Here is a 19244-nt window from a genome sequence, read left to right as displayed (position 1 = left end):
CAAAAAAATATCGGCCCTCTTTAAATGACCGAAACATGATATAGCTTGACACGATAACGACCGAAACATGATATTATATAATTAAATTTTGATATTACACGATAAAATAAGATATTAAAAAATTAAAATAATTAATTTAAATAACTTTTAAATCCAAATAATAAAATTAAAGTATATTAAAATTAAATGTAAATAATAAAGTTAAAATAATTAAAATAATTATTTTAAATAAAATTTAAGTATTGAGTAATATTTTTTTATTATGAAAAATAATTAATAGTAGCATTAATCATATTTTTACTAATAAAAATAATTAAAATTAAAGTTTAATATATTATTTTAATTAATCAAAATAATTATTTGTTTTCTTAACGGATAACCCAACCCAACCCAACCCAAATTTTTTGGATTCTTATTGGGTCGACCCTATTATGACCAAAATCCTAAACGTGCGTGTTCATGTCAGGTTAACTTTGTGCGGATTCGTGCGCGTTCGTGTCAGGTTAACTTTGTGTGCATTCGTGCATGTTCGTGCCGGGTTAACTTCGGGCGGATCATGTCGGATCAAAAAACTTCTGGTTTTTATTGGGTCGACCCTATAATATACTCCATTCACAAAGGGATAGCATGACATTGATTAGCAAAAAGTTTAAATAATTTGTTAAAAAATTAGTAGTAGTATTTTTTTATATTGAATGCGCAATGAGCTGTACTGATATCTTTGTAAACATTGGTTTGATGAAATGCAATATTCATAATTAGCTTTGTATTTTGCAGAATATTATAGGTGAGGATAATTTGTATTTTGGCCCAAAAAATAAAGTTCACCCTATGAAGAAAGTTGCTCTGCTCAAGAGATGAATGACGATTTGAAATAAATGGGATGAGATTGTTTTATTTTGAGTATTCCAATCAGTGGCGGATTAGGGGGGCTAGAGGGGGCAGTCGCCCCTCCCCGGCGACCAACATGGTCGAATTTGTCCTAAGGGTTGGGCGGAAAGAGCCATGGTCGCCTCCTCCGTTGAAAAAAATTAAGAGAGAAGAAGACTCGTGAACAAACCGAGCAGTGGAGTCTCCAATCATTAATTAGATGAATGCCAATTTTAAATAAATGGGTAGAGATTGTTTTATTTTGAAAATTCCAATCGTTTATAGAAAGTGATCTTTGAAAGTAGTTCGTCATATATTTTTTGGAGAGATGAATGTTACGGGGAAAATAAATTGTTCAAGTTCGTGTCAATTTTTATAGCTAATTAATGTCCCGTTGTGAATCTTGAAATTGCAATTCTAGGTGTGATACACCTAATTAGCTTTGTATTTTGCAGAGTTATAGGTGAGTATAATATGTATGCAAGTCCAATAAATAACGTTTTATATTTATGAAAAGTGGACTTTCAAAGAAATTAGTTATACATTTTTTGGTGAGATAAATGTTAAATAACTAGGAGATGAATAACGAATTGAAATAAATCGGCTGAGATTGTTTTATTTTGAGGATTCCAATCAGTGGCGGATTCATGGGGTAGGAGGGGGTGGTCGCCCCTCCCTGATATCTTTGTAAACATTGGTTTGACGAAATGTAATATTCATAATTAGCTTTGTATTTTGCAGAATATTATAGGTGAGGATAATTTGTATTTTGGCCCAAAAAATAAAGTTCGCCCTATGAAGAAAGCTGCTCAAGAGATGAATGACGATTTGAAATAAATGGGATGAGATTGTTTTATTTTGAGTATTCCAATCAGTGGCGGATTAGGGGGGCTAGAGGGGGCAGTCGCCCCTCCCCGGCGACCAACATGGTCGAATTTGTCCTAAGGGTTGGGCGGAAAGAGCCATGGTCGCCTCCTCCGTTGAAAAAAATTAAGAGAGAAGAAGACTCGTGAACAAACCGAGCAGTGGAGTCTCCAATCATTAATTAGATGAATACCAATTTTAAATCAATGGGTAGAGATTGTTTTATTTTGAAAATTCCAATCGTTTATAGAAAGTGATCTTTGAAAGTAGTTCGTCATATATTTTTTGGAGAGATGAATGTTACGGGGAAAATAAATTGTTCAAGTTCGTGTCAATTTTTACAGCTAATTAATGTCCCGTTGTGAATCTTGAAATTGCAATTCTAGGTGTGATACACCTAATTAGCTTTGTATTTTGCAGAGTTATAGGTGAGTATAATATGTATGCAAGTCCAATAAATAACGTTTTATATTTATGAAAAGTGGACTTTCAAAGAAATTAGTTATACATTTTTTTGGTGAGATAAATGTTAAATCACTAGGAGATGAATTACGAATTGAAATAAATTGGCTGAGATTGTTTTATTTTGAGTATTCCAATCAGTGGCGGATTCAGGGGGCAGGAGGGGGTGGTCGCCCCTCCCTGGCGGCCAAGACGGTCGAATTTGTCATAAGGTTGGCTCAAAAAAGCCATGGTCGCCTCCTCCGTCAAAAAAAATTAAGAGAGAAGAAGACTCGTGAACTGACTGAGCAGAGTCTCGAATCATTTAGATGAATGGCAATTTTAATTAAATGGGTAGAGACTGTTTTATTTTGAAAATTCCAATCATTTATAGAAAGCAATGGCGGATCCTGGTGGGGTCGGGCGTGGTCGACCGACCCCACCGCCAGCCAACGGAAATCCATTAGTTTCGCCCTTTGAAGTCACCGCCGACCCCACGCCGGATCGGGAAAGAGAGTTATCGCTCTTCTTAATAGAATAGTTTGAATAAATGGGAGGAAGAACTGAAAAAATTGAAATGCAGAGAATGAGAATGAAGTTCCAGAGGCGAGAAGAGGGAAAGAAGAAGGTGAAAAGGAAAAAAGACTCATTGTGGAACCGCACGTTTGGTTATTTGAATCACTTCTATATTTTTTGATAATTGCATATTTAATTACGGAAAATTAATACTATAATAGTTTTAATTTTCAATTTTGATAATTCACTTGATTAACTTTTCAAAGTGATCACTAATAAATGAATACCACTATACAAATAAATACAAATCCAATTATTGACGGTATATTTTCGCTGCGGCGGTATATAGAATTTTTAATTTAAAGTTACGACAAATAATTACACAAGGACCATGAGGCGATGCTAGTAGAGCTATCATAGTGTGGCCGCCAACATGCAGCGAGAGAAGCTTTTTCTTTTTCTCTTTGTTCTTTTTTTCGTCTTTCTCATTCTATGCATAATCTTCTCTTATGAATATCAGATAATGGGTTATGTTATATTATTTTAAGTCATTTTTCATTTTTTCTCTAACTTCATTCTTTAATTTTTTTTTTCTATTTCTTTTTTCCACTTAATATAGCTTTTTAAAAGCTTGTACCTAAAATATACAATTCAAATAAAATGAGAACAATGAAGTTAATCAGTTAATGAAGTTAATTGATATATTGACACAACTAATATCTGCATTTCAACACGTGGGCAAAATACATTATAAAGTACTTGTACTTTCCTTTTCTTTTCATTATACTCCATTTTATTATATGTCCAAATTAAAAGTTAATGGGCTTAATTCACTTTTTTTCAATATATGTCCCAATTAAAAGTTAATGGGCTTAATTCACTTTTTTTTAATGCATGTCCACATTAAAAGTTAATGGGCTTAATTCACTTTTTTACCCATCTATTATGGAGTACTATATGTAAACTAAAATGGCGAATGTTTTTATTCTAAATAGAAATTTCATAAATTTTGCAACACTTCATCCTCTCACTTTTCAACGTTGCACGGGAAAAATCTAATTCTACGTTAGTTCAATTACCTGAATTAATAAATTTTAATTTATTTTGTTAATTGAAGGTTTAATAATATATAAACAAAAAGGACGACAAGTCAATGTTTAATAAAAAAGATTAAATAATTTATCAAAAAAGATGTTTTTTTTATAAGGACCTAGTGAAATAAAATATTGTAAATACCATAAAGACATAATGTGCTTTGCCAAAAAATAATTGTCATACCAAAATTGGAGAAATGATTTTAGATTAAGATTGGTCAAAATAATTATCTTACCAAAATTAGAGAGCTCACATGCATCCCACTTTACTTCAACTATATTAAGATAGAATTTTAGAGTTATTTATTGCAAAATCCAATAATTGTAGTGCTTGATGACAAATTAATTGCATAAGTGGGAACTACTTGTTAATGAGAGCAAAATATGATTGTTTATAGTCCAATTGTGTAACCAATTTTAGAGATGCATGTTTTTCTAATCCAAAAGGTTGCTCTCTTCATAATGAGACTCATGTGGAGGAGAATGGGGGAGGACAAAGAGTGGGCCAAAATAAAGGACCATGTTGATTTCAAATAAATTTTTATGAATAGATATAGGTGAGTATCATAAATGTTCATATGATTGAAATGTAAAAATATACTACTTATATTATTCGAATGTGACTGCACCTATAGCGTGTCACCATTGAATTATATGTGCATATGAATGTCGTGCCACTCGAAATTGTATATGCTTAGTTATATATGTATATTAGTATTTCGTCTTGTTTAACATTTATCTTAATAATTTAGTTACCATTTTAAAAATATATTTAATGTGCTTGTATAAATAATTTTTTAGCAGTATCATATTATATAAAAATCAAATGAATTGAAAATTTCAATTTGATTATAAGAAATATTATGAATTGTAAATATTGTTAATACTGTTAAATGGGCTTATATTTCATTTTAATTATACGAATCTTATACTAATAGTTTAAAATTTAGCTATTTTTAATTTCGTTTGACTTTAATTATTTTATAGTACATGCCAAAATTCTAATAAACATTCTAAATTATAGTTTAGAGTAATTTCCTCCATATGCCATTGAAGCTCACTAGCTAATTTTCATTAGTTCTCTTCGTCCACCATTAAGAGGCTTATTTATTGGCGGCACGAGTTTCACTTGTATACATTAGTTTTAAATAAAATATGAGTGGAATGAGTCAGTGGAATGTTGAACTCTATTACTCCCTCCGTCCGCGATTAGAGTCCCAATCATTTTTGCACACTCATTTTATAAAAATAATCAACATTATTCTCTCGCTTACTTTATCATTTCTCCACTTTAACTATTTGTTATTATTTTTATGAAATGAGTGCACAAAAGTGACCGGGACTCCTAATCGCGGACGGAGAGAGTACCATTTATGGTATAAGTGAAACGGGACTCCTATTCGCAGACAGATTAAATGGAAAAACGAGACTCTTATTCGCAGACGAAGGGAGTAATTTGTAGTCTGATTACTTTGATGCCCGAACGTTTAGAGTTAGAACTGAAAACCCGATGAACTGGCCCGATTGAATTTTGCATATACTAAGAACATGAAATTCCAATAATTAACATTGCAAACACAACTTCAAAAACGATGCCACTAACACTAGTACTACTAAATTACTTACCATCTAAGTCAAAATATGCAAAAACAAGTGCAACATACAAATGAAAAAAACAACCTAAGTTAATCAAAATATTGCACAAAACCATCAAAACGGCAAGCTCTTCGAAGTAGAGCTCGCCGTGAGCGACCTCAGATGCTGCGACGGAACAAACTCATGCGGCAGATTCGCCCTCTTCACCATCCGATTCATGTTGCTGTGCAAGCTCTGCTGCACCAGCTGCTTCACCGCCATGCTCTCCTGGCTCATCTCCATCGCCACCTCGGCCGCCTCGTGGTCAGAGGCGGCCGAGTAGGCCGACAGCGGGGCCGAGGCGCTCCCCTTCCCCTTGAAGCTCTCCAGCATCCGCGACGCCCTCTTCTGCGCCAGCGTGCTCCCGAGCAGCGTGAGCTCGAGGAGGGCCGACACGATCCCGGCCTCGATCATCGATTGGCGATCGGTGTAGGACTTGTGAGCCATCACCATCAGAATGTAGCTCGATTTCTCCTGGCAGATTGGGGAATCGATCCAGTTGAATACGTCCATTAGGATCGGGAATGCGTCTGCGACTTGGCTGATTCGCTTCCGCCCTTCCGAGGCGGAGGCGAGGTTGCCGAGGATGGAGAGGATCCGCTCGCTCATCTCCATTTCCCCAATTTTGGCGAAGAGGAACGGAATCAGGTCGGTTTCCGCCATTGCGGCGATGTTTGAAGGTGCGATTGAGAGATTGTACAGCGCTCGGAGCGAATCCTGCTGCGGCTGAGCCTGATCCGATTTCAGAGCCTCCACTAGAAGAGGAATCGCGCCGGAGCAGCCGATGATCGGTTTGTTCGAGTCCAGCGCGCTTAGCCCTAGGAAATTCGCCACCGCCGCTTCGACGACGGCGGAATCGCCGGATTCGCACAGCTTCACCATTTTATCCACCGCGCCTGCCTTCACAATCGCCGCCTTGTTCCTGAAACATCAATTCCAACGAGATCTACTTGAATCAGCTTCCAATTTCAAAAAAAACCTAGGTCAAAATCGATTTAGGGGAAAAGTACCGACGCGTCGTTTCCAATGGCGAGGTTGAGCAGGGCGTACATCGCCGCGATCTGAGATCGGAAACACAGATCTCCGCCGTCTAACAGAGAAACAAGCGGCGGAATCACTCCGAGCAGCGCGAGCGTGGTGCGGGCGCCGGAATCGTCCTTCGTCAGCCTCCGCACATCCGCCGCCCCCTCCAGCATTGTCTCCTCCACCTGGAGCTTCCTCGCCACATTCTTCAAGCACTGCAGCGACTCCTCCTTCCTCCTCACATCCTCATCCCCCTCCCACCACTCCGGCTGCTTGAGCAGCTCCGACAGCTTCTCCGATCCCCTCCGATCGCCGGATTTCTTCCGCTGGAAGCCTCCGCCTCCGCCGCCGCAGCGCACGCTGATGCATTACACACACAATGGTCTCCGTTTCTATCGCTTATTAAATGCATTACGCTATAGTGGAGATGAGAGAGAGACGGACAGTGGAGAGAGAGAGTTATTTTTTTTATATTTTTATTTAACTACAAGTATATCGAATTCGTCTTTTGAGTTGCTCAAGGAGAGGGAATTATTATATGCATAAGTCCGACACGATATTATATAATGTCTCCTTTACTTTATTTGTTTTGTCATTTTACCGTTTCTATAAGTATATTTTCTTATTGTAACTTGTCAGAGTAAGCTTCTTTCTTTTATATCATCATCTACCATTTTTCTAACTTCTGTATTAAAAAAATAATGGGTTTGTCGGTAAAAATAAATTGTCATTTTCTTATTTATTCAACTTAAATTAATGATGCTCAAACAAGACATGTAGAAAGGTGGAAGGCTAGTAGGCTTCCAATATTATGGATCTTATAATTAAATATGTATATTATACTATTTAGTTTATTGAGTCTTGTACTTTAATTCTAGATTAAGTATATTGATAATTAGTTATAATTATTTCTTTTAATTTTAATATAATTTTATAATTTAATTCTAATAAATAGTTATATACTAATAATTAGTTATGCCATTCCTCTAATTAATATAATCTCATAATCTAATTCTAAATGAATAATCATATGATAATGAATCATATCATTTAAAAGACATTTGTAATGACTATTTGTTGGCTTAGTTATTAACGAGACATATTTTAAGTATAGAATTAATAAAAATAATAAAAAATCGCCAAAAAAACAGTTGATGGAATATTATTGATATGGGATGAAACTCATTTTATTGGAGAAAATTTATATTCAAAATAGAAGAAACACAGTTTTACAAAATGATTAAAATGGTAAAACATGAGTTGGTGCGGAAGAAGGGAGGGCCATATTTATTATTCCACTTGCAAGTGAGATACTCCACTATTCTTTAGTAGTAGGAGTATGAATTAAGAAAGTGCTTCTTAAAAAAATTAAGTGAATAAAAAATAAAATATGAGAAAAAACAAAAAATGAATAAAATATAAAAAAAAATAAAATAAAAGAAAATAAATGTGATAGTTTTGCTTTAAAAAAAAATGACTCACTTATAGAGGAAAGATAAATAAGAATATTTATCTCATTTTTAATGGAACAAATATAGTACTTGTATAATTTAATAATATAAATTTTCAGTATATTGTTTATTGCTATTTTTTTTTTGTTTATATACCCTCTTATGTTTTTGTCGTTGATGAAGGAAAATATTTACTTTTGCTTCATTATTTTTGTTATATATGAAAATATTTTATATTATTGTCATCTCATAAGTTATTAGGTTACTATGTTTATGTGTTTGTCTCAACGATATTAGGTAATAAACAATATATAATTTCATCAATAAATTTATTATTATTATTATTATCATCATTATTAGTGCTATAATTGTTTCTTGTCTTGAAGTAATGTCACAATTTTCTTTTTGTGTTTGTCTCATAAAAAAATGTCACATTTTAATTTCTTAGAAATCCTACAATTATTTTTTCCTTTCTGAATACTTATTTATTTAAATTATAGTATTTCTCAATATAGATTCATTTAATTATTTTTTCACTGTGACAACTACTCCTCTATTATTCTTACAACTTTTTTTTTACTAATCTGATTAAAACACGTGATGTTCATTATTTAGGCTTGGTTGAAGACTGAATAAAGCATACATATAAATACAAGTAAAGATGATTTTTGCCTACATGTTCTCCTATGATAAAGTAACACATCCAATTATTTCTTCTTTATCAAAGAAATGTCCCTTTTATCGGTAAATGCATGACCCAGTGATGTCTCAGATTTACCTTTTGTATAATTATTCATATCCAAACAAACTCAATACTTTTGCTTTGCATGTATATCCAAGTAACATGTTTTCCATGGTAGTTTTATAAAGGGATAAAAATAGCTATTTAAATTATAAAGTAGTAGTATCAAATTATAGTTTGTCCTATAAATTTTAAAATTATGAAGTTATACTTTTTCTTAGTTATCTCATGTATGCACATATTGACATTTTTTATTTATTTTAAAAATGATAATATCCAATAATATAAGAACAAAAATGAGAAAATGAAGGAACATAAAAGAAAAAATATACTTATTTTAATGAAACATGTCGTTTTAAATATCATTAAAGGACGACATTTGCGCATTGATATTTAATGAAACATGTCGTTTCAATTACCAAACTTCATAATTTAAACGACTATTTAACCTTTTTATTAAAGCTACGTACTACTCTCTCAGTCCATGAATAAGAGTCTCCCATTTTAGTCCATCCACAAATAGGAGTCTCGGTTCATTTTTACTATAAATGATAATAGGGTCTTACATTCCACTCACATTTCATTTAAAACTAATATGTACAAGTGAATCTCATATTCCACTAATTTTATTCCACCCTTTTTTCGTTAACATTTCTTAAAATTTGTTCCGCCAAGAAATGAGACTCCTAATGGCGGACGAAGGAATATCTATTTCCCCTCAATATGCCCTTTCAAAAACCCCAAATTCTGAATGTGAACAACCCTTTCAAAAACACAAGGGTCCTTTGTACACGGAATTAGAATTGGAATTATATAGAATTGAATTGGAAGGAATTGAATTGGAATTCAATTCCATATCTTTGGCAAAATGAAATAATTGACATGGAATTTAATTTAAAAATTGAATATGAGTGTGTTGTGCGTGTGCAGTGTGTGTGTGTGAATGTGTGTTGTGTGTGTGTGTGTGGTGTGTATGTGCACTGTGTGTGTGAATGTGTGTGTTGTGTGTGTGTGTGGTGTGTATGTGCACTGTGTGTGTGAATGTGTGTGTATATGTACTGTGTGTGTGAGTGTGTGTGCTGTGTTTGTGTTGTGCGTGTGTGTGTGTGCGCGTGCAGTGTGTGTGTGTGTGAGTGTGTGGTGTGTGTGTGAGTGTGTGTAAGAATGTGTGCTCTGTGTGTGTGTGAATGTGTGTGTTGTGTACTGTGTGTGTGAGTGTGTGTTGTGTGTGTGCACTGTGTGTGTGAATGTGTGTGCTGTGTGTGTAAGTGTGTGCTGTGTTTGTGCCGTGTGTGTGCACTGTGTGTGTGTGAATGTGTGTGTTGTGTGTGTGAGTGTGTGCTGTGTTTGTGCTGTGTGTGTGAATGTGTGTTTTGTGTGTGCATTGTGTGTGTGAATGTGTGTGTTGTGTGTGTGCTGTGTTTGTGCTGTGTGTGTGCACTGTGCTGTGAGTGTGTGAGAATGTGTGTGTTGTGTGCGTGTGTTGTGTGTGTGTGTGTTTGAGGATGTGTGCAGTGTGTGTGTGTGTGAATGTGCGTACGCGTGTGCAGTGTGTGTGTATTTGAATCGTGTTGTGTTTGTTGTGTGTGCTGTGTGTGTGTGAATGTGTGTGTTTGTGTGTGAATGTGTGTGTGCTGTCTGTGTGAGTGTTGTGTGTGTGTGAATGTGTGCGTGAATGTTTGTGTGCAATGTGTGTAAAGATTATGCATTGTGTGTGTAATTTAATAAATATTTGGAATTCCATTACTTTTGATATGGAATTCAAATTGTGGAATTGGAGCATTTGGAATTGTAATTCAATTCTAGATCCACAAATTTTTTGATACCAAACATTAGATTTGAAATTGAACCCTCCAATTCCAATTCCACACATCCAATTCCATATACCAAAAACAAGTTAAGTAAAATTAATTATGGAAACATAACATCGAAGCGCATCTGGTGTAGTGGTATCATAGTACCCTCCCACGGTACTGACCAGGGTTCGATTCCCTGGATGCGCATCTTTTCATTTTTAATCTTTTCCTCTTTTAAATTAATCATTAATTATTGTAAAGATGGATTAGTTATCATTAATTACTGCATTTTTTTATCATCAATTTTTCTTTTTAACGAGATAAACTCATTCCTTACAAGAGAATATCGATAATAGAGAGATGTAGTTGTATGAAATTAACAAATAGTCTACCCACTTAATTCTTAAACAAGACAATATAACCGTTAATCCCAATGCCACTTCCTCCACTGTCTCTAACCAAGCTGTCTCTTCCCACAGAAAAAGCTGAATTAGAAACAAACAAAACAAATCCTCAACATTACAAAAAACCTAGAGATGGCATCCAAAGCAATTGCAAGTCTTGGGAGTGAAAGAGCAGAATCCAAAGGGCCTGTTTGGGATATTGCAATTAATCGCATAGCAGCACGGCGTCGCCAAACAGTAGCTCCTCCCTCCGCCGCCGCCGCAGCAAGTGCACAGCGCGCATGTCTGAAACCCCCCCAGCTTCCTCCTCCCCACCATAATCTCCGCCGCCACCGGCACCATCGTCTCCTCCACCGCCGGCGCCTGCAATTGAATTGAATCAACACGACACCGTTTTTAGTAAAGATTCGATTTTTAACTGATGGGATCTGCGAATTCGAAACTCACGTGGCGAAATCCGGCGACGGTGAGTGATAATGACAAGATTAAGAGCAGCCCACCGAGAATCGGACGCCGCATCTGCTGAGGATTGGGATTGTTTTGTGGGAGAAAAATAAAAATGGGATCTTGAAAATGGTGAGGATGTTTGTGAGTGATAAGAAGAACAGGGATTTATTTATTTATTGGGAAATGGATCCTGCATTTCCATTTCTTGAATTCACATTTGCCCTTTCAGGAAATTGAAATTGGGAGAATAATGTGAATGTGGGGTGGATGACAACTGCCCCATAACTAGTCTTGGTTTTACAGTGGGAATTTTACTGGAGTATCACAGTAATAAAATGAGGAGAGAAAGAAGCCAGAATAAAAAAAAAATGAACTGAAGTAGCTTCATTGTAGTGACTTTCAAGTCCATAGCCATGTGTTTATGTATGACTTTTGAACACTAATTCTAGGCTGGATTTGGTGTTTTTCTTTTGTGTGTTGTCTTTGTAGTAAATAGAAGTGTGAAATAGAGAAATTTTGATAAATCAATGAAAATGCTATAGTGTTGGCCCTTTTCGTTAAAAGAGTTGATATAAAATTTATAAACATATATAGAGCTAGCTAGCTAGGATTATAGATACTATATCAGTGATATTACACCTCAAAGATATTACTCCCAGTAAATTGCATACACAAAAATAACTTTAGGCAATTAAATAATGTAGATTTAGGTTTTCATCACTAGTTTTAAATGTGAAAAAAAATACTTAACTTTAAGAGTATAGCAAATTTCTCATGCTAAAGTATTCCTGCAAACTTAAATCTAATTAAAGTATATGAGCGAAATTGGATTCTATGGGAAATTGGCTGCACTCTCAATGTTAATGTATTTTTCACCACAGTTAATAATTGAAATTTGTGGTGAAGACCCTAATTAGTAATTAGGCTATTTGTTGGCTACTTAGTTCAAATAACTATTAAGAGATTAACTTTATTGTTTTGATGAGTGGCAAAAAATCTAAACAAGAAGTAGATATTGTGAAGTGACTCTCACTTGAACTAAAATTTACTAGTAATATAGGAGTAATATATCAATGGAATATGAGGTTTTGATATTATTTTAAATTAAAATATAATTATTAGTAATAGTAGTAGCATGCAACAAATATATTTATAGTAACCATAAACAAAAGAGCAATCTCCTTAAGAAGCGCCAACGAAACAACAAATTCACATTCAACCATTCCCCCAAAATTTGGGAGAAATTCAATCCATGTCTTATTTTCGTAATCCCATGTTTACTCTCTAATTTCGGAACACAAGTTTTGTTCAGAAAAAAATGACGATGAATGATTGAATAAAACAAGGTCGATCGATCGAGAAAGGCATCGCGTGCGTGCAATGGCGTCGCTGACGAATCAGCCATCGAAGAAGGGCGGGAAAGGCGGCTCCTCCGGCGTCAAATTCGCCCGGCGCACCTCCAGCGGCAAGTACGTCAACCTCTCCAAGGAGGAGATCGAGGTGGAGGGCGGCGACCAGAGCAGCTACACCGTCCACATCCCGGCCACCCCCGACAACCAGCCCGTGGCCGCCAAGGCCGAGGAGCAGTACGTGTCCAACTCCCTCTTCACGGGCGGCTTCAACAGCGTCACCCGCGCCCACCTCATGGACAAGGTCATCGACTCGGAGGTCTCCCACCCGCAGATGGCCGGCTGCAAGGGCTCGTCCTGCGCCGTGCCCGCCTGCGACGGCAAGGTCATCAAGGACGAGCGCGGCGAGGACGTCATCCCCTGCGAGTGCCGCTACAAGATCTGCCGCGACTGCTACATGGACGCGCAGAAGGACTCGGGGCTCTGCCCCGGGTGCAGGGAGCCGTACAAGACCGACTGCGACGACGAGATCCCGAACTACGCCAGTGGGGCCCTCCCGCTCCCGGGGCCCGAGAAGGATCCTAAACAGATGTCGATGATGAAGAGGAACCAGAATGGCGAGTTCGACCATAATAAGTGGTTATTCGAGACGCAGGGGACTTATGGATATGGGAATGCCTACTGGCCCGAGGATGGGGATGAGGATGGAGGAATGAATCAGGGCATGCTCGAGACGTCGGACAGGCCGTGGAGGCCTCTCAGCCGGGTCATCGATGTCCCCAATAGTATAATAAGCCCTTACAGGCTTCTTATTGTTCTTCGTTTTATTGTCATGTGCTTCTTCTTGACTTGGAGGGTGCGCCATCCGAACGAGGACGCTGTTTGGCTATGGTTCATGTCTGTCGTCTGCGAGCTATGGTTTGCGTTCTCTTGGATTCTCGACCAGGTTCCGAAGATCCACCCGATCAGCCGGAGCACGGACTTGCCTCTGTTGAGGGACAAGTTTGAGGCTCCTTCTCCCGCGAACCCCACGGGAAGATCCGATCTTCCCGGGATGGACTTGTTTGTGTCCACTGCTGATCCGGAGAAGGAGCCCCCTCTCGTTACTGCGAACACGATTCTGTCCATTTTAGCCGTGGAGTACCCTGTGGAGAAGCTGGCTTGCTATGTTTCCGATGATGGCGGCGCCTTGCTAAACTTTGAAGCAATGGCTGAGGCCTGCAGTTTTGCTGACCTGTGGGTGCCCTTCTGTAAGAAACACGACATAGAGCCTCGGAACCCGGAGACTTACTTCAGTCTCAAGGGTGATCCGACGAAGAACAAGAATAGAGTGGATTTTGTGAAGGATAGGAGGAGAGTGAAGCGGGAGTATGATGAGTTTAAAGTGCGAATCAACGGCCTTCCCGATTCGATCAGGAGACGATCGGAGGCTTTCAATGCTAGAGAAGAGATGAAGGTGCTCAAGCACATGAGGGAGACTGGGGCTGACACATTGGAGCCTGTCAAAGTGACTAAAGCTACATGGATGGCCGATGGCACCCACTGGCCCGGGACGTGGGCGGTTCCGTCCCGGGAGCATGCCAAGGGTGACCATGCCGGGATCCTGCAGGTCATGCTGAAGCCTCCTAGCTCTGATCCACTCATGGGAAGCTCGGAAGACCAGATCCTCGACTTCAGCGGCGTGGACATACGCCTGCCTATGTTTGTGTACATGTCGCGCGAGAAACGCCCTGGCTACGACCACAACAAGAAAGCCGGTGCCATGAACGCTCTCGTCCGAGCTTCGGCTATTTTGTCCAACGGGCCATTTATCCTCAACCTCGACTGCGATCACTATATCTACAACTGCAACGCCATTCGGGAAGGAATGTGCTTCATGATGGACAGGGGTGGGGAAGACATTTGCTACATTCAGTTTCCACAGAGATTTGAAGGCATTGATCCGTCGGATCGTTATGCTAACCACAACACTGTCTTCTTTGATGGTAACATGCGAGCTCTTGATGGCTTACAAGGTCCTGTTTATGTCGGGACGGGGACGATGTTTCGCAGATTTGCTCTCTATGGATTCGAACCCCCGAAACTGGATAAACTTCCTCCTAACATAGACAAAACTGTGGAGCTCAAGGCCAGCGATTTTGATCCCGAACTCGACGTCGAATTGCTGCCTAAACGGTTTGGGAATTCCACGTTACTAGCGGAGTCCATACCCGTGGCGGAGTTTCATGGCCGTCCGATTGCTGATCATCCGGCCGTCAAGTACGGACGCCCTCCCGGTATTCTAAGGGCGCCCCGCGAACCTCTTGACGCCACCACTGTTGCTGAAGCTGTCTCTGTCATATCATGTTGGTATGTACTGTATATAATACTCCCTCCGTTTCTTTATAGTTGAAGCGAAACTTTTCGACACGGAGTTTTAGAAATGAATGTTGGATGTGTTAAATAAATAGATAAAAAAGTAAGAGAGTGGAAAAGGTAGAGAGAATAAAGTATAAAGTGAATAAAGTAGAGAGAATAAAGTAAGAGAGAGTAAAGTAAGAAAGAGGAAAAAGTTACCATATAAGGAAACGACTCAACTATGAAGAAACTACCCGAAATGATAAAATGATTCAACTATGAAGAAACGGAGATAGTAACTCTTAGTGTAGTTGTTGCGAGGTTGAAGTCTAGGGCTGGGGAAAAATATCGAAAAAAATGATATATCGCACATATCGTATTGAAAAATATCGAAAAATTATCGAATTTCCGGTATATCGTAATTTTCGATACGATACGATACGATACGATATCGTATCGTAAGTTTTCGATACAATAACGATATGAATTTCCTTATTTCGCGATATATCATTTTATATCGAATATACGATATATATCGATATTTTCGATATACCGAATTGTGTCTAAAATCAATACATATTGAATTATCGATATATACCGTATATATCGAAATATATTGAAATTCAATACGTATTGAAATTATATTTTTCGGTATACAGGTATTTGAAACGGTACGATATTTCGGTATATCGTGTCGATCTTTGATATCGGTTTAATTGCAGGTACGAGGACAAGACTGAATGGGGCGAACGGGTCGGATGGATCTATGGCTCGGTGACAGAAGACGTGGTGACAGGCTACAGAATGCACAACCGCGGGTGGCGCTCCGTCTACTGCGTGACGAAGCGGGACGCCTTCCGCGGCTCCGCGCCCATCAACCTCACCGACCGCCTCCACCAGGTCCTGCGGTGGGCCACGGGCTCGGTCGAGATCTTCTTCTCGCGAAACAACGCGATCCTCGCCTCGAGCAAGCTCAACGTCCTCCAGCGCCTGGCCTACATCAACGTCGGCGTCTACCCCTTCACCTCCATGTTCCTCATCGTCTACTGCTTCCTCCCGGCCCTCTCACTCTTCTCCGGCTACTTCATCGTGCAGAACCTCGACATCACCTTCCTCGTCCTCCTCCTCACCATGTCCCTCTGCCTCATCGGGCTGGCCATCCTCGAGGTCAAGTGGTCCGGGGTCGGCCTCGAGGAGTGGTGGCGGAACGAGCAGTTCTGGCTCATCTCCGGCACCAGCGCGCACCTGGCCGCGGTGGTGCAGGGGCTGCTGAAGGTGATCGCGGGGATCGAGATCTCGTTCACGCTCACCTCCAAGGCGGCCGGGGACGAGAACGAGGACATCTACGCGGAGCTCTACCTGGTGAAGTGGACGTCGCTGATGATCCCGCCGATCGTGATCGGGATGGTGAACATTATCGCGATTGTGGTGGCGTTCTCGAGGACGATATACGAGGCGGTGCCGCAGTGGAGCAAGTTCATCGGCGGGGCGTTCTTCAGCTTTTGGGTGCTGGCGCATTTGTACCCCTTCGCCAAGGGGCTGATGGGGAGGAGGGGGAAGACGCCCACCATCGTGTTCGTGTGGTCGGGGCTCATTGCGATCACTCTGTCTTTGCTGTGGGTGGCTATCAACCCCTCCGCCGGCGAGAGCCCGGCCGCCACCTCGGGCGGCGGCGGGTTCTCTTTCCCGTGATAGATATGTGTAGTTTGGTTAATTACAAGTTTTCTTTCTTTCTGCATACATAATTTTTGTTTGTTTTGTAATTAGCAGGAAATATTTGTTTATGAAGTAAATCTCAACACTTGTGTAATTACAACCATGAATATCATGTTATGTCATATTCACTTTGTTTAATTTTTTTTTATTAATAATGATGATGAGGGGAAGTGATAACTAAAATTCTGATCTAATGTTTGGAGGAGGAGCGTCTAGTATATTTAATTGTAATGTCATGTTATATTCAAAAGTCAAAACGTAGAAAAATATTGGTTGGACCTATGAAAAAAGTTATGTTATGTCTTACCGATTACTCCATCCGTCTCCGATTAAGAGTCATATTTTGACCGTGCACGAGTTTTAAGAAATGTAAAGAAAAGTTAATTGAAAAAGTTAGTGGAATGTGAGACCTATTTTTTTATATTGGTTTTATAATAAAATGTGAGTAAATTGAGTTAGTGGAATGTGAGACCTACTTATTATTTATGGTAAAAATGAGGCGTGACTCTTAATTGGGGACGCACCGAAATAGAAAGTGTGTCTCTTAATCGGGGATATAGTGAATATATCCTATTGTTTTAAGTTAAATTTTATATATTTCTTTGTTTTTGTTATTAAAAAGTTGACATGAGTGTCTACTTAAGTGTGTGTCCACCTATGATTGAATATACATGTCTTTATGAATATTTAATTACAAATTGATATAATTCCAAGTTTAATATATTTTCATAATGAAGAAATGACTCAGACGTTACTAAATAGGATTATAGGACGGCAATCACCCCCACAAACAAGAAAAAGGAAATGTTTGGCAAAAGAATTTTATTATTCATATATATATGGGTAACTTATATAATTTTTTTTTACAAAGAAGTACTAGTATATTCATAAAATGTATGAATCCCTTATCGTATAAATTGTAGTAGTAATCTGTTAAAAATGTAACTTATTCATAAAGAAAACGTAAATAAACAATATTTTGTATTCATAAAATAAAAGAATTGCATTCATTTAGCTAAAAAAATCTTAGTAGTACAAATTTTTTCACAATAGAATAATTTTGAATTACGTAAATTTCATTTAGGCTGATTATTCACTGATTTTGTCGGTGATTTGCTTAATATTTAAGTGATGAGTCGAATTGAATTCACCGCGTAGTTTCATTATGGCTCAAAATTCCTAATCTAAACCATAAAATGCCCATAAATTTAGACTTACGTCTAATGATTTTCGCTCTCTCTCTCTAGCCTTCGTCGTTCGTTAATGCCGGCGCAGATCCCAATCTGCAATCACCCATTTCCGGTCGAGATACCCCCAAATTGAGCTGCGACCTCTGAAATTGGCGTCTCGCTCATTCATCAGATCAAATCCACAAGCATGGGGGATTCGTTTCGAGGGAGATCGTTCGTTATCGCATTTGTCCTATTCGTAACCCTCTCCGTTCCTCTAATTTCAGCTGAGGTACAATTTTTCGTAAATTTATGATTTCATTTATTCTGGATTGTGTGTAATTTGATTCTGATGCCTCGGATCTAATCCAGGAGAGTGGAATCGACGAGTCGGATACTGGAGTTAAGGATCTGGGCCGGCGTAGTAAAGTGAGTCAGTTTTGTTCCCTGATTCTGATGTTACTGCTTGATTAGATTAGTTTAGCTTTTGTAATTGTAAAGTAGCTTGATTGGAGAGGATATTCTGTTATGTGATCCCTTTGTTGGTGGTACTTGTGATTTTTGTGATGATTCATTGATTGGCATGTTATCGGAAATTGTCTAAATTAGATTCATTGGATGGACAAACTCAAGGCGGTTAATGAAAAAAATGATCCTGATTCTTATGGCGTGGATGTGGACTCTGGTCTTGGAGTCTTTGATGCTTTTTTTGCAAGTTTGTCGATGATACTCGTCAGTGAGGTTAGTGGATTCGTTTTTATGGTATTAGCTTTGCCAGATTTGTCTTTAAATTTCACGTTGGTGTGTATTTTGAAGGTCTGTATTCATTGATTTATCATTTCGGGTCTTATTTGTTGAGTGATTGGTATTGCCTATCTGTTTTATCATCTTAGAGGTTGAATATCTAACTGTAAATGTGAATGAAGCACGTGCTACTTTTGCGAAAAACTCTCATTCGGGATATAATTGTTTTGTCAGTTTTTGTGATCACTTGGTGTCATATTGTAATAGTACTTTTTTGTTCTGATGCTAGATTGGAGATGAAACGTTCATCATTGCAGCTCTCATGGCTATGCGGCACCCTAAGGCGATTGTTCTATCAGGTGCACTGAGTGCCTTGTTTGTGATGACGGTAAGTCAATATTCCTTCTCTTGCTTTGTGACATGGATTGAAAGTTATAGGCTCATAAAGGTACTTTTGATGGATTGTACTAATTATGTTGATAACAACTCCTACCAGATACTTTCAACCGGCCTTGGTAGGATTGTTCCAAATCTGATATCGAGGAAGCATACCAATAGTGCAGCTACAGGTTTGTTTCTGTTTGTTTCAATAAATGTGACAAAATGTTTGTTTTATTTATTTTATGGGGTGTAGTTAAAAAGGTTC

At 38.4% G+C, this 19244-nt stretch overlaps 3 protein-coding genes, 1 long non-coding RNA gene and 1 other non-coding gene across 5 annotated transcripts; 3 read left to right on the top strand and 2 right to left on the bottom strand.

The window, feature by feature from the left end:
• Positions 1–5301: 5301 nt before the first annotated feature.
• LOC125214672 (U-box domain-containing protein 45-like) lies at positions 5302–6811 on the bottom strand (the record flags this gene model as incomplete). Its single annotated transcript, XM_048115789.1, has 2 exons — positions 5302–6342; positions 6435–6811. Coding segments are annotated over 2 exons (1224 nt in total), but the record flags the coding sequence as incomplete, so codon positions are not given.
• Positions 6812–10568: 3757 nt separating this feature from the next.
• TRNAG-CCC lies at positions 10569–10639 on the top strand. Its single transcript has one exon. It is a non-coding gene; the product is annotated as a tRNA-Gly (tRNA).
• Positions 10640–10850: 211 nt separating this feature from the next.
• LOC125215928 lies at positions 10851–11540 on the bottom strand. Its single transcript, XR_007175323.1, has 2 exons — positions 11284–11540; positions 10851–11199 (listed from the first exon to the last, which is right to left on the bottom strand). It is a non-coding gene; the product is annotated as an uncharacterized LOC125215928 (long non-coding RNA).
• Positions 11541–12663: 1123 nt separating this feature from the next.
• On the top strand, positions 12664–16749 carry LOC125215681 (cellulose synthase-like protein D4). The gene is made up of 2 exons (XM_048117176.1): positions 12664–14981; positions 15692–16749. The coding sequence occupies exons 1-2, from the start codon at positions 12664–12666 to the stop codon at positions 16659–16661; spliced, it is 3288 nt and encodes a 1095-aa protein (XP_047973133.1). The 3' UTR covers positions 16662–16749.
• A 1106-nt stretch (positions 16750–17855) lies between these two features.
• Positions 17856–19232, top strand: LOC125214665 (GDT1-like protein 3). Its single transcript, XM_048115780.1, has 5 exons — positions 17856–18146; positions 18227–18283; positions 18464–18595; positions 18888–18986; positions 19095–19232. The coding sequence occupies exons 1-5, from the start codon at positions 18063–18065 to the stop codon at positions 19230–19232; spliced, it is 510 nt and encodes a 169-aa protein (XP_047971737.1). The 5' UTR covers positions 17856–18062.
• The last annotated feature ends 12 nt before the right edge of the window (positions 19233–19244 follow it).

This window comes from Salvia hispanica, chromosome 3, assembly GCF_023119035.1.
Source record: "Salvia hispanica cultivar TCC Black 2014 chromosome 3, UniMelb_Shisp_WGS_1.0, whole genome shotgun sequence".
NCBI classification, from domain to species: Eukaryota; Viridiplantae; Streptophyta; class Magnoliopsida; order Lamiales; family Lamiaceae; genus Salvia; species Salvia hispanica.
The sequence above is the reverse complement of the archived record's forward strand: the minus strand, read 5'-3'. Positions and strand labels throughout refer to the sequence as shown.